Genomic DNA, 15,370 nt, shown 5'->3' with positions numbered 1-15,370 from the left:
CTTGCAGGCACGTGAGCTTCAACTTTCAAACATGTATAGCCTTGAGTGAAACAAATTATATGGCTTTTGCTCAGCGTGTATGCACATAGATTCAGGGAGTTTTTTTTGCCTGCTGACTGACCCATTTTGCTGTAAAAACAACCCTGTAATCCAAGAGTAAATACATCCATGCATGTCACAATGTGGCTATTGCATAATATAATGATAACATAAAAATATATACATATAAAATGTTTATTTTGTGATATATACATTATTGATGGGATCATAGCTGAGTGACTTCATGGTAGGTGCTTTTCTCTCTGATGATTTGAAGAATCTCATTCTTTTCAATTTCTTCACTAAAGATGATTGGAATGCATAAATATGTGTAAATGTACTTTTGTCATCTCACTTTCTAAACAAGTAACGAACTGGTCGAGCATCATGGCAGTCTCTCTGAACCAACTGCCACATTCCTGTTACACCTGTTGTACATACAAACCAATTGCAGTAGTACATGGTTGAACTATTAACACAGCTAGGAAATAGCTGAAGAAAAATTATACGAAAGGGTTCGTTAGATTTGAGAAATGGCCTTGCATCCACTAATGGTCTGAGTCCCCTAGGTAATGAGCCTTATCCGAAATTACATCACAACCATAAAATGGCCACTGTACTGCTGTAGTGTGGGGACATTTGTAAAATTGGTATGGGCGACTATGGGAAGAATTTTGAACGGCGATATCTCAGCTAAGATGGAAGATATCGAGCTCTAACCAACAGGTATGAGCTTAAATAATAGGAATCTAGCGTTGTTTTGAAAATCAGCCGAAAATCGCCTTTACGCACTTATTGTACTGTCTTATAGCCATACCTGGTAGTTAGAGTTTGATATCTTCCTTCTTGGCTGAGATATTGCCATTCAAAAATTTTCTTCCCATAGTCACCCATACAAATTTTACGAATGTCCCCACACTACAGCAGCCATTTTTATGTCTGTGACATAATTTCGGATAAAGCTCATTTATGCCCTTGTGCCAGTGTGCACATGTGCATAAGGTGTAGCTGAATTTTAGCATCATGTGATCTATATACAATGCATTCACACATCCTTACCATCAGAGTCTGGTAAATCATACACAGAAAACTGCTCAAGTGATATTGCTGCTGAGAATTTACTCTCTTCTGGTTCCAAGAGTGTAGCCTGAGGACAAAACATCAAAAAGTGTTTTGTACTACCATTAGCTGTTAACACAACATGTACTGTAGTCTGCATCATATTGTCAAGAGTTCATAATAAAGAGATATTGTGATGACAAGAGGGTTTATAATTGGTGTATTAAAATCAATTTAGTTTAGTTTGGTCACAGTGGTTGGTATGGTATTTGAATAGTTGATATAGCACTAGAGTGACAATTGTAAAGGTCACCCTACTGTACAAACATGATACAATTTTATTTCAGAGTTATATACATGCATGGAACTAGGTTTATTCTATGAAAATTTACCCTTGATCCTCTTCTTGTTCTTTTTTTTTCCAGAGTAATAACAATTGCAGACATGAATACTACAAGAAAAAAATTTTTCCACTTATCAAAATGTACAACCACTATATACGTATATATGTGGGTAAGTAAGGATTTACACCAAAAACTCAATTCCCAGATTATTTTGCATGTTGCCATCCCCAGTGAGAGATGGATGCTCCATTACTATCTAAGGCTAGCATTTAACTCACCCACTTATCTCTGTGTCTAGCACAAGGAGAAGCCAAGTACTGTATTTGTCTCAACACCACTCATATACTGTTATTATTTCTCTAGCATGAGTATGGTGGTAATTTGAAACTTGTGTAGTACTCTTAAACTCTATCATCCTCAATAAATTTGCTATTGTGCCAAAACCATCTTCTTCATTGCGTACTAAGTGCCTTTTTTTTTTTTACTTTGATGTAGTAGTGGGGCATTAACATTGATAGGTTTATCGTACAGCTAATGTTCAAACAATGGCTTTGTTTACTTAACACTCTTACCAAAGCACAACACTTCTGGGCCATGGCCCTTCTTTCTCCATCCTTTAGAGAACTCATCAGGAGCATTTAGCCACATCACCTCACATTTGTGTAACAGCTGACCAATGGTCAAATTCAGTTCCTCCTACATGTAAGGACAAAACAGAACACAATGATTTCTTGAAAACAAGGTCGTTTATATTCACCAGCAAAAATTACGTCCCTAAAAATTCTGGTTTTAGTACAATGTATATTGCCAAAAACAAAATTAGTTTTAGGAACAGTTATACCCTGCTTACAACCACCTCATACAGCACAGTACTACCATGCTAACCTTCTTGTGTTGGTTCATCAACTTGTTGAACAGTGAAGAGTGTTGGTCATGTATCCTCTGCATCTCGTTGATGTAATCTGCCACTTTATCCATACCTTTGATGGCCTCTATATAACAAGTTTGAAACATTTTACACAAATTATCACATACAGTTTGTGGCAAATTTAAGGTGTTGTATTTTAATGCTGAATAGTGTAGCAAAGTTAACAAGAATCCTGAAGTAAAGTTTCATGAAGTAGCATACATGGTTTAAAGGATTAGTAGTTAGTACACATATTAAACTCTATCATCCTCATACAGTATGCACTCTCTTCTATACACCAATGAACATATAGTCATGTACTATTATACTTACCTATTAAATGAATTTGTTCGTCACTATTAGATGGTGTTAAATCTTTCATTGCTTTCAAAAACAACGGATATCTGAGTACTCTCTGTAATTTGAAATGGTATAGTATGTATTACTGACAGGAACATGATGGCGGCACACCTGTATTGGCTTAATCAGTAGTGATTCTAATGTCAGTGAGTGCTCATTTTTAGGATTTCTTGCAGCTAAAAATTGTTGAAGTGCTTCATTGTGAGCTTGCCCTGTATAATATTATCCATTTTTTAACAATATAATATTATAGCATATATTCAACTTACTAAGAACTTCTTGTGCTTGGCAATGACTGGCACAGAATGTACTGTACAGTCTGAAATGATCTATAAAGAATATGAACGTCCCAGCAACTGAAAATATGATCCTCTGAAATGGAATATGATGAGATGTCTTTTTGTTGATAGTCAATCTACATACCCGAACTCTGTCTTCTGATAAGTTTTCATGATGACTTGTACTGGAAATATCTTCCAATATTGCCTAAGAAAAATGAGGCATAAAATAAACTTGGAGCATTGATTTTGCTATACATGAAGAATGAACTACACATATCTTCTTATTCAGAAATCCCAAATGCTTACAAAAGTTCATTACACTAATTGCAAGATTTTTAGGGTATCTGCATGCATATTGTACTAACTAATAATTAGGAGTGATTCTTATCCAGCTGAAAAGATGTAGGCAAGTACACAATACTCACAATACACAGTCACACACATAGATCAATACCTCTAGATGTTCCAAGAATTTATTTTGGAACTCAGTGATTTCCAAAATATTTCCAAACAATATTGTGAGCTACATAAAAGTTATGTCATGTTTGAGGTCTATATGGTAATTATTACCTCGATTGGAGTAATAAAACTCTCTGCCTTCAGTGGAATGAGATATCGAGAAACTAACTTATTCAAGTCCTAAGAAAAATACCAACGTTCGTTGTGATTGTTAAATCTGCTGTACAAACCTTGATGTATTCTTGTTCTGTTTCAAGAAGTTCTAAAAGACATTTGCACAATTTCTCTTCAGCAGTAAGATGTCTTCTAGGCCTGGACTCATCCAGTTCGTCTTCTGCATACTCTTTCATTGAATGTACGAATCTGCTTAGCTCATCAGAGTCCTGTGCGTAAAATAGTTTGCAATCATATGCACAGTGTAGCTATGTGGCTAGAAACACTTATATAGTTGGACAATTTTGCCAATCTGCCTTAAGATAATAACATATGGCTCTTTTAAATTGGTCCAGATTTAGACTATATAGCTACAGTAATTACAGGGCTTTGCAATCTAAGTATTTAATATCTAGATAATTTAATATAGTGTGATTACAGGTCGACGTGATGTTGATGTAATTATAGTACAATTTCAGTCACCTTTAACAATGTGTCAACTTCTTCAAGGAAAACATTGTCACCAAGCATTCCATCATACCAAGCTGCACTCTGGCTATCATCCAGTGCTACACAAACATCAGAGTAAATTCTATATACCATATAGCAAGAAATTTCTGAGGGGGTAATTGTGCAGTTTTTGTGATCCGCAAAATTCCCTGGGTCAATATGGCATTTTTAATGCATAAAATATCCTGAAACAAAAAAAAATTCTCCCTGAAATTTTGAATTCTGGTCATCTGCAAAATATTACCCCCTCGAAAATACCCGGCTATACCATACTTCATTTTAAATACGGGAACACACTCCATTATGAAGTACTACTATCATGATATATAATTCAATGGGAAACTTCTCTTTAAAATAAGCGACTATTACAACAAATCCACCTTGTAACAGTGGTCTAGTGTCATGTATCATAGGTATTATAGTGTACAGGGTGTACATGCCATGGCTACATTAATAATAAGACCACGACAATAGAGTAATCACTTATCATGTCAAGTAGGTACCAAACACAACTGAGGTGTACTTCATGACCTCATCAATAAGACCAGTATGTGGCCTTGCATCTCAATTATTGTGACCATGTCAGTAACTCGTAAACACTGCTAAGGTATACTTAGTGTGGTCTCAATACAGAGATTGCTTCAACACTAAGCCCAACTTATAGCATGATGCTTCGTTTATGTACAATTTACTCACAGTCTGGATTAGGAATAATCAGTTGTTGTACTGAGTCTTCAGTCATTACAGCTTGTGTGGGAGGTGCTGGTAGAATGAGATCATTGATAATGGTAGCTGTTTCCTCTTTAAAGGAATATGGGACTTTTGTACTGCTCGACTTCAGTGTTAATAATATTGTCTGATCTACAGTAATGTTCAAGAACACTAAGTACTGCCATGTAGCCAGGCATACATACATACGTAAATCCATTACTTTCCCAAAACAATTTCTGAAATAGAGATGTAACCACAGCCAACTTGTAGCTGGCTGTGGGTAGATAGACACTTGCGGACACACATTATGATATTTGCTTATTCAATAGACATTGTGCATTGCCTGGGGCAATTACTTTTTAAAAGTAACTCATTACATATTACTATTACTTGCAACAGAACTATTTAGTTACAGTTACATATTACCCATAAAATAAAGTAACTATAATAATAATACATATTATATTACTTTGTGTCTACAGTTTTAAGCTTAACTACCACCTTATCATGTGACATGATTGGGTTGTTGGAATCTTGTATTCAAGAGAAAGAAATTGATCAATAAGCAAGCTTCATTCTAAGTTTACTTCATTGTGGCTAGGCATTACTCAGTGGATATTAGTAACGAGATTAGTAACTTCCTTACTCGTAGTAATAAAATTATTAATATTATATTCGTTACAGTAATTCCATTACTTAGGTAACACGTTACATTGGTATGTAAAGTAACTTGAGATATATTACTAGGTTTTATAACATATTTCGTTGTATTACTTAATTGCCACAAAAGGTAATAATATTATGTAACTCGTTACATAAGTATACCCCCAACACTGATGGTAAGCATGAGAGACACAAACTGTGGTATATCACTTATACACCACACTACGGCTTGTAATTTATCATCCCATGTTGTGTGGTCTATACATTTTGTACCTCTAAGATGATGCTGGAGAGACAATGGCTTCATTCCCAACACATGTTTATCATTGATAGTCAGGATTTCATCTCCAACGATAACACCTGTATATCATCACAACTTTTAGTGTGACAGTTCCATGCTTAATTCTTACCATGAGTTTCAGCTGGTCCTCCACCAATCACTTTTTCTACAACTAGCTTTTTGATAACTTTGTCTGTGTGCTTTGGAACTATTATCATTCCTATAGTACAAAACACACACACATAACAGGACCACAGGGCCTACTCAAGTGCTTAGTGTCCTAAACTATTTTTAAAATAGGACTGAAACGGTCACGGATATAGTGTTATGATCCAGTACACATGAACTCATGAATACTAGCTACATACATAGTTATACTACCTGTGTGACACAGAATCACAACCAGTGTAACAACAACGATATTATTATTGCAGTAATGATGTGCTCTTGACAAGAAAATAGCGGACTAAATTCCACAAATCATCAAACTCCACAGCCTTCATGGTGTCTTCTTGATGACAAGTGCATCACATGAGGAATCTTGATAAGTACTTGAGCTCTAATCTTGCCATCTGAATGCCAAAATCCTTACACATGAACAAGTATATATCTCCCAAATAATGATGCCATGACAATCGCAATACATGATATAACACTAAATTGTGGTGATATGATACAATAGTACAATGGTGTATCGTGATTATCATGATATTTATATTCTTCTATACCGTAAAGTTCTCTCACTACACCCAAGTATTTGCAGTAATCATTTCAGGCCTATGGTCTACTGGATTATTACATGTTCCCATGCTATATATTTTAAGGTTTACTACCGATAACATGGTACATAGCGTATAGCTATATACCTACTTACCAAAATGCATGTATTTCTCAATCCTGTCTAGTCTAAGAGAATAAACCAACTTCTGAATTACTTCAATGTAAGTATATTCCTAAAAGTTAAATTATGTATCAAATTGTACAATTACATTATATTTACATACCCATTCACTAAGTAAATCTTCAGGAGAAGGTATTGTGGTTTCTATTTACAAAAAAAAAACCATCACTCATGAACACACAATTATATATCAATACATACCAAGTTCATCATTGTCAGTTTCACGCTTCATTTGAACAAAATAATCCTCATAATCAAGGCCCACTTTCTGCAAAAATATAATGGGCTCTAGCTTTTATCCACACATAACTGTACTGTATCATCTAGCTGCCCAACTGTACTGTACAACACACTTTGACCCACCCTGGCCACACACAAAAATGTATTATAATAGAAGTGTGAGCAGCATACATACACGTATATGCATCTATGTCAAGTTGCAAAGCAAAGGGGTGGTTTCAAAAACAAGTAATGAAATCAAAGCACATTTCTCGAGATTGAATGTGTGTACATATATTTTGTGCATACTGGAGTCAATATGGACACATTTAAAAACACACAAATCTAGTGTAAGGGACATGAAAAATATGCTACATGATGACAACAGGTTAGGACTTAAAATAGGTCAAGATAACTGCATGATTTAAGGTCATTATCAGCACTAAATCATTAACACTCAGCTGGGTAGCACACCAACTTAACCACCAGTAACGGTGTCATATTTCAAGTGCGTGAGTTATGGTGTCACTGTACCAAGTGAGAATGGGATAACCGTACATATAGTGACGTTATGACAACGAAAAGGTACATGACATGTGTATGTATCATGTAAGTCTGAAAATTATTCCATAGTATTATAGACTTTTCAATAGCTGCAGTCATCTATACTTGCATACCTCACAACTCTTTTGCAATAGCTCATCCACTGTAATGCCATCTTCTGTACCAACAGCAACAGTCTACGGGTAAACCAATATGTACACTAATAAACTGAGCTGTCAATAATAAAAATTTACAAAAGTAGTATTTTATGTAGGGAATGTGTTATTGTAAGTTACATACCTGACCATCTGGCATTTTTACTCTAACAAAAGAAGCTAATCCTTCCCAAACTGGATTTCCTTCAGGAACTTCTATAATGCTTGCATCATCCTATAACACATACAAACAAATCTTATAAACAAGTTAGTATGATTGGCTATGAGGTGCATTGTACTTATATACACTCCGAATCTGAACTATCATGTAAATTTGCCACAGTTTGGCATAGTAGGACTTGTTTGTAGGCTTTCCCTAGTTTATGAGTTTGCTCACAACCCACAATCATCTGTGGGACATTTCCGTATATCCCTAGGACTTATATCTTTAGCCAGTTTGTCTTTGTATTACAGGCACCAGAAATCAAATTACACTGACCAAAGATAGTGATCATACATGATAGTGATCATACATGATAACTGAATAAATTTTACATTCAGTTATAAGAGTATGTGACTGCTTTATTAGAGTTATTTTAATGTATAAAACTTGTCAACAGTACTGAGCTAGCTACCAAAAACCCATCTAAATCTGTCACTGGGATTACTCCATTCTTAATATTGGTCCCATGGGTAAGTCCCTTACTGAAAAAGCAGTACAATCAATAGGCACCTACCTTTTCTCTTTCTTGGTTAGTCAGGATGGCTTGATCTTGTCTAAAAAGTTCATCGTCACCTCCCAAAAGGAAAGGACGTGATATTGAAGTCTTTGATCTTGGAAGAGTCCTACATGCATATGTGAGCACACTGAAATACAGTATTACAGAAATAATAATTATACCCTGATTTCTTCCTGGAATTCATCTTCCATCGGAGACTACCAGATAAATTCTGTAAAAATGATACGCACATGTACCATGATTCTTCGTATTGTTTTTCAAGAGGATGATGTGTTATTCAAAATGTTATGGTGTAGTTTATGAAGCCATCAATGGGTATACCCCAATTTATACACCTAATGTAGCAAGTGGTGTGCAATACATACGTACACACAGTATATGAATACTTCGTACTTCACTTCTATGCACAAGTGTTACGTACCACAGATCCTGATAGAGAAGGTGTCAGTGGCTTCTTTGTGTGTAAACCACCCAAGTTTACCAACATACCACCATGTCTGGCACACACTTTAGCATGTACAGATGCAGCAGAGAATGTCCCCAGTTTGACAAGAAAGATTTTAGTTGATTTCAAAACATTTGCCAGCAAAGACTAAGAAATCACATGATAAAGTAGCTAGGTATCTAAACATGATGATACATACCTGGGGATTTGGAAGTTCTGTTCCTTGCAATGATGCCAAATAGCAGCGATGTCTAATAGATGACAAGTTTTATAATGACAATAGACTGCAATTATGGGTGGACACGCACACCATAGATTTATAAATCCGGGATGGCACACAGAGTGGCACACCCAATACCCTGTACAAACACTCCTTGTCTGATGAATCTTAAGAATTTGGCACCTTTTCCAGCCTTTAGAAATCGTGCTCAAGCGTTCTGGGTGTTCTGAGGAAGATTTAAAACCATTCTTGTTATTTGCTGAGCTTGAATAGACCATCACTACCCTTTCATGAGACTTTTCAATGGGAAATAAGAAATGGCCATACAGGTGAGTGACAAATTTTGTCAACTTGTACTGCCTCAGTGGATTAGTCTATGAGGTGTACGTTTTGTTTAAACAGTAGTTTAAGATCTGTAGTTTTGCATGAGGATGTAGTCAGTGCACTATTGTTGTAAGTTCTTCTCTCATTCAAGGTATTAATGTACGCGATTTTTGTGATCTGTGATATCGCCTTGTGAAAGAGTAGAAACATGCTGACTAAATCCTCATGCAAAACTACAGGTCTTAAACTACTGTTTAAACAAAACATATACCTCGTGGACTAATCCAGTGAGGCAGTGCAAGTTGGCAAAATTTGCCACTCACCTATGGCCATTTCTTATCTTCCCATTGAAAAGCCTCATGAAAGAGTACTACTGGGTAGTGATGGTCCATTCAAACTCTGCAAATAACAAGAACTGTTTTAAATCTTCCTCAGAACACCCAGAACACTTGAACACTATTTCTAAAGGCTGGCAAAGGTGGCACAAATTCTTAAGATTCATCAGACGAGGAGTGTTTTTACAGAAGCATCAGGCGCGCCACTCTGTGTACCATCCTGTACCTGGGATTTATAAATTTATGCACACACACACACACGCACACACACACACACACACACACACACACACACACACACACACACACACCTGTACTGTTCCACATGAAGTCTTTCAATATTTTCTGACCAGGCTTGTAACTGCAAATACAAATAGTCATGGTTGCTTGCGTACAGAGGTATATAAAATGCATAAGCAATTTTATTGACATGTAAAAGGCCATTGAGCATAACTATTTTGTTTTTCACAACTGTCAAGGATACCATACATGTTACTAGTTACACCACCCTGATAGTACAGTGGCTCATGCATTATATAATACTAGTTATCTGGGCAATAAATGATGTTGGTAGCAGATAGTAATCACACAAACTTTAATGAAATTGAAATGTCGTGTTATCGCTAAGTTGTACTCATATGTGGTAATATGGCATGCTTCAGTATGAGCAAAAGCGATTTATAGGCTGAAGCAATACATCAAGAGTAATTACCTGCCTTATAAATGCTTTTATGGTTGGAACCTGGAAAAAAAAACTTGTTTTGATTCCCTTCTGCAATTTACGTAGCTTGAGATTGCTCTGCTATAGCTTTAGTTTGGACTTTCTCTCCCACCGCAGAGGAGGATTTGAGTGAAAGCATAAACCACGGTAGCCTAGTTGATCTGGCCATTTTAGCTCCCTTGAATTTTGCAAAATATCAAGATACTCTAATAGAGCAGTCAGTTGGTTTCAGTCAGCAATCTTATAATTTTGTATTGGTAACTTCAGTCAGAACTACATCTAAATTCAATTGCAGAGGAAAATTTTCAACTGAGAAGCCATGCCACCCAGTTAGGCATGCTCTGTATACCCCAATCACTTCATCTGAACTATTTACAAGTTTGTGTAGTAGTGGGGTTGAGGGTAGACCATCTAATGGTACTAAACTGGAGGCTTGCTTTTAGAACTGTAGAAAAGTTAGGGAATTACATGCTAGTAAGTTTGAAGGCGGCATCACAAGAATAAATTTGCTATGTGCAACACTATAGGGACAATTGCTGAAAAAAGTAACGTGAAAGGTATACACTGAAACCCGCACACTCATTTTTAATAAGAATCTTTTATTCACTGCATGAAGCACAAGTTACAGAAACGTTGCTTGAGTGGAGTGGCTATTTCTAAGCACTTTTTATTCATATTGGAATAGGTTAATGGTGATAATTTTCTGTAGTGCTTTTAAATGGTCCAACTTGCTCTCTTCACGTACCTCACAATTGATTACTGCTTTGCTTGTAGTGTCAGAAATGGAGAGCTGCAATTCAGCTAATTTTCTAAGCTTATCCTCCTGTAAATAACACACACACACAGTAGGATAAAATGAAATGGACTGCAACCCTCCAACATATACATATAATCATAGTGATGGCTGTCTAATCTGGCCACTGTGCAGTAAGATCTATGTACCATACTGTTGGACCCAAAGGTGATGACCAGATTAGACCAGCTTATAAATAGTGTACTCACAGAGATTATCATTTCTTCAATTTGTTTTTGTCTCGTCTGAAAGAGACCAGCAATGTGATGAGTTTGACAACATAATACTAATGTATACATTCAGTACCTGAAGAATGGTGATAGACTCTTCCTTGACAAGATGTTTTGTGATACTTATTGCTGCAACTGGTAAAGAAGAAAACAATGTATAGAACTATGTGAGTATCTAGCAATCTATAATTAGAATCATGAAAGCCTCAACGTCATGTTTTCAACTTTGATAACACACACACACACACACACACACACACACACACACACACACACACACACACACACACACACACACACACACACACACACACACACACACACACATGCACTCACACACACTACAAAAACAAAGCAAAGCCTCCAGCAGTTGTGTGAAACTGATACACCACTCTGAGGCTACTATGTAGTAATGTCTCTCAGACAGAGGTCAAGGACAGCTTTCCCCAGTTGGCCCCAGGCCACCACGTCCCCATTATACAGCTGAGTAGACTGGAGTAACTAGTAAGAAGGATTTTTCTCAAGAAAGTAGCTTGCGGTTTACCAGGCTGGTCAGTACCCTAGCCACTTGGCTGTGCTGCCTTGCAAACGCACACACACAACACACTTACCAGAGTGAATGGCTTTGATCCAAGCATCCACTTCAGTTTGACTGGTAGTCTGGAAGTAGTAAGCATCACCAACACTAGTACTCATGTATATAACATTGTCACGTTTCATGTGCTCAGGGTGTGCAATAGCACCTTCCACATCTATTTTTTAAAGAAAAGACGCCACGAATGTATAAAATCTACATTACATTGCACAAGTATAGAAAAATTAAGAGCGAACGTACTGACATCAACAAACAAAATCAAGAACATTTTTGGTGGGAGTACCCATACCCCAGAAATCTAGTAGAAAATTGAGTGAATCACACAATTGATACTGAAGATAGGGGACAGATAAATCACATGCTATATATATCCCATTTCTCAACATAATGTATCATACAATACCTACCTATCTTAAGGCTCACAGGAACCTCATCATTGACTGCATTGATGGTTTCACACAGGGACAGCAGTAATGTAGACCCTCTCAGTTTTGCTACAACAAATACGGCATGACAGTAACTATACATATACGTATAAATACCATATCTACAGAGTAGATGGCATTTAAAATAATGCTCATGGTTAGTTCTTTTGCAAGTCATGCATACGTACATACAACTAGCTAGCCTTGTAATTCAAAATTATGCTTTCACATACACTGCTAACTATGTAGTCTACTGATATATTTTTGTAGCTACAGGCATGTTTTAACAAAACATTTTAGCTGCATAAAAACTTCACCATTTCAACCCATAAATTGCATTCATTCAAAAGTCAAGATTGAGGGCTTGCTATGGCATGAGACAAAGATGCTACAATTAACTACCTAAGTTAAGCAGTGGTGGAGTAATATTACAGTATTACAAACATGCATACTGTAATATTTGGTATTTACTGCAGCTGGTGCAGAGACCTTTCCTGAGTAACACTTTATTAATGAATATTTTGCAAACTAGAACATAGACTGGTACAGCATATAGATTGTAAAAGCATAGATGACCTACTACATGTTACACATCTTACCCCAATATTTTTTCCATCGCTTTTTTGAGGCCATTGCAACAACTCTGTTTCTGTGTACCAGTGTCTTTTTCATTTCAATAATCCTATGTGTATATTCAGTTCATACATCATACAAACATATAGTACTGCCCAGAGGTAACTTTACAATCCCTCGCGAGTGCTCAAATCCAGGCCATGACTCGACATGACGCACAACTGGAATACATCACGTGTGAAGGTACGCGGTTACTGGAGCAGCCACCTGAGGGAGCTTTCGTGTTGTGGCTACACATGGTGAGTTAGTTAGCACATACATGCCAAAGAAATCGCGGGTCAAAAATTGGCTACACGAGTGTCAACTGCTCACGAGTGTAACATTACCTCTGGGCGGTACTGTACATACATACATACATACATACATACATACATACATACATGCATACATACATAAATACGTGCATACATACATAAATAAATGTATACATGTCTACGTGTAATACCTTCACACCTCAGATCAAAGGAGCCACCTGGGCTACATTTCATATGTAGCCCAGCTAGCCAGGACACATACGAAATATAGACCAGGTGTACTGACGTACATACACGCAGATGTATGTATGTATGTATGTACACACAAACGTACACGTGCATCCATCACACATGCATATAAACATACCCTGCTTTAGCAATGTGGCTGCCATCTGTATCGCTTGGCACATTTGTGTCTGAAAATGCTCTAGACCTAACAGGAGGACAACTCATTGTTTCTTGTGTCACTGTTGTGCTTTTGCCAATACCATCATCTTCACTTTCAGTTGTATTCTGTAATGACATACATTTTATGCACTAATGTGGAAGTTGTACTGTACATCATTTAGAACATCTCTTCAAATTAATGGCATCTCTTTATTAGGGGCAAAAAACATGTACTTACCAAACTGTTGGTGGAATTAGACCTGGGAATAGTGTTCTTTGCATGTTGTGTTTCTTCACTAGTGTTACTAATCTCAGTAGGTGCTGTACTGGAGCTCTCACGTCTCTTAGGCTGATCCAAGCTTGCAGCAAGTGTAGATGTGGTCATGAAACTTTCAATGGTCGAATGGATATCAGATTCTAAATCACTTGGTGATGGTACCTCGGTAAACTGCTTCTTTTCAGTATGCTCTGCTTCAGTGTCAACTCCACTGTCTACAACATGGACTGCATCCTGTCTTGTAAGTGTACTCGAGCGGCATGTGGTCTTAAAATTATCTGACTCCTTTTCTTCTGCAACCTCACTTTGCAGCATCATATTATCTGCCATTGGCGATGGCTCAGAGTTTGGTGATGGTTCAGAGTTGTCTTTAGTAAGTGTTTCATCAGTATCATTCACTGCTTCACTCACATTTGAATTATCAGCTGTGTTGTCATTAGGTTCATCTAATTCATGAACTACAACCTCAGCTAGAGGAAGTTTATATAGAGGAATTGTTGATAGATTTGGAAAGTCGGGGATGGTTAATGCTGCACTACTTGATCTCGGGGACAACGTCTTTCCAGGGGGTGGCGACAGAGGCAAATCTGGTGGACTAAGGCTTAGTTCACTAATGCTGACCCCCTCTGGGGTGCTTGACGTAAACAACCAAGAAAGTCTTGGAGGAGAAGACATAGCTGCACTGCTTCTTAGACATGGTGAAATGAGTGGACCAGGTGGAGGGGTACTTGGTAGAGTCGGACCATCATCAAATGAAGCAGACTGACTAATGTAATCTTCAGTGAATAGAATTGATCTTCTTCTTTTGTTATCACTACCACTCAGCACTTCTGACATGTATGCATCGGAGAATTCCAGTATGGAAGCTTGCTGGTCTTCTGAAGTTCTCTCTTTATCTGGTTCCTCTGAAGTAACAGCAACTGCATCTTCTGTGGGACCCTCATCTATTGTTTTCTCTGAAGATTCTTCAACTGGTGATGCTGTCCGATCAGAAGACATATCCACGGTGGTAGTGTCGATAACGTAACTATTGACATTAGCTGTTGTGTTGAATTGTCCAATCTACAAAGTATAGAGCATATGTCAACAGCAGCAGTAAAATTAGCAGTACTTTAAAAATGTCTTGGAATTCACAGAAATATACTTACATATGAAGTGCCTGCTTTAGGTGGAAGAGGAATGCTCAAGGAAAGAGTAGAAAACGCATGTCGTAGTCTGGCATTCTGAGGTGTTAGGCTTGGAGGCTACAATAAAATAATGAGTGCACATGTGTCATACAAGAAATGTTCATGGTATATAACGTACAGCACAAGCATCCAAAAATCCTATGGCTTCATCTTCTGAAATAAAATTTAGTCCCCAGGCACCAGCTACAGTGAAATTATCATGACTGCTATACACAGGTAA

At 37.1% G+C, this 15,370-nt stretch overlaps 1 protein-coding gene across 1 annotated transcript in view; it reads right to left on the bottom strand.

Moving 5' to 3' along the window:
- Positions 1-175: 175 nt before the first annotated feature.
- LOC136258812 (protein still life, isoforms C/SIF type 2-like) overlaps positions 176-15,370 on the bottom strand; it is a 17,997-nt gene continuing 2,802 nt past the window's right edge. The window contains exons 5-41 of the mRNA XM_066052159.1: positions 15,269-15,333; positions 15,112-15,207; positions 13,925-15,025; positions 13,667-13,812; positions 13,012-13,094; positions 12,395-12,481; positions 12,004-12,144; positions 11,469-11,527; positions 11,372-11,407; positions 11,115-11,192; positions 9,960-10,009; positions 8,969-9,020; positions 8,746-8,916; positions 8,486-8,535; positions 8,322-8,430; positions 7,730-7,819; positions 7,564-7,626; positions 6,869-6,935; positions 6,771-6,811; positions 6,641-6,719; positions 5,897-5,986; positions 5,760-5,846; positions 4,809-4,973; positions 4,086-4,171; positions 3,680-3,832; positions 3,561-3,629; positions 3,445-3,513; positions 3,133-3,195; positions 2,979-3,081; positions 2,821-2,921; positions 2,683-2,764; positions 2,328-2,434; positions 2,015-2,138; positions 1,491-1,549; positions 1,099-1,186; positions 395-467; positions 176-341 (exon numbers count right to left, since the gene is read on the bottom strand). Of these exons, the coding sequence (XP_065908231.1) occupies positions 266-341; positions 395-467; positions 1,099-1,186; positions 1,491-1,549; positions 2,015-2,138; positions 2,328-2,434; positions 2,683-2,764; positions 2,821-2,921; positions 2,979-3,081; positions 3,133-3,195; positions 3,445-3,513; positions 3,561-3,629; positions 3,680-3,832; positions 4,086-4,171; positions 4,809-4,973; positions 5,760-5,846; positions 5,897-5,986; positions 6,641-6,719; positions 6,771-6,811; positions 6,869-6,935; positions 7,564-7,626; positions 7,730-7,819; positions 8,322-8,430; positions 8,486-8,535; positions 8,746-8,916; positions 8,969-9,020; positions 9,960-10,009; positions 11,115-11,192; positions 11,372-11,407; positions 11,469-11,527; positions 12,004-12,144; positions 12,395-12,481; positions 13,012-13,094; positions 13,667-13,812; positions 13,925-14,962 (4,035 nt within the window). The 5' untranslated portion in view covers positions 14,963-15,025; positions 15,112-15,207; positions 15,269-15,333 and the 3' untranslated portion in view covers positions 176-265. The remainder of the gene's footprint in view (positions 342-394; positions 468-1,098; positions 1,187-1,490; positions 1,550-2,014; positions 2,139-2,327; positions 2,435-2,682; positions 2,765-2,820; positions 2,922-2,978; positions 3,082-3,132; positions 3,196-3,444; positions 3,514-3,560; positions 3,630-3,679; positions 3,833-4,085; positions 4,172-4,808; positions 4,974-5,759; positions 5,847-5,896; positions 5,987-6,640; positions 6,720-6,770; positions 6,812-6,868; positions 6,936-7,563; positions 7,627-7,729; positions 7,820-8,321; positions 8,431-8,485; positions 8,536-8,745; positions 8,917-8,968; positions 9,021-9,959; positions 10,010-11,114; positions 11,193-11,371; positions 11,408-11,468; positions 11,528-12,003; positions 12,145-12,394; positions 12,482-13,011; positions 13,095-13,666; positions 13,813-13,924; positions 15,026-15,111; positions 15,208-15,268; positions 15,334-15,370) is intronic.

Source organism: Dysidea avara, chromosome 6, assembly GCF_963678975.1.
Source record: "Dysidea avara chromosome 6, odDysAvar1.4, whole genome shotgun sequence".
Lineage (NCBI taxonomy): Eukaryota > Metazoa > Porifera > Demospongiae > Dictyoceratida > Dysideidae > Dysidea > Dysidea avara.
The sequence above is the reverse complement of the archived record's forward strand: the minus strand, read 5'-3'. Positions and strand labels throughout refer to the sequence as shown.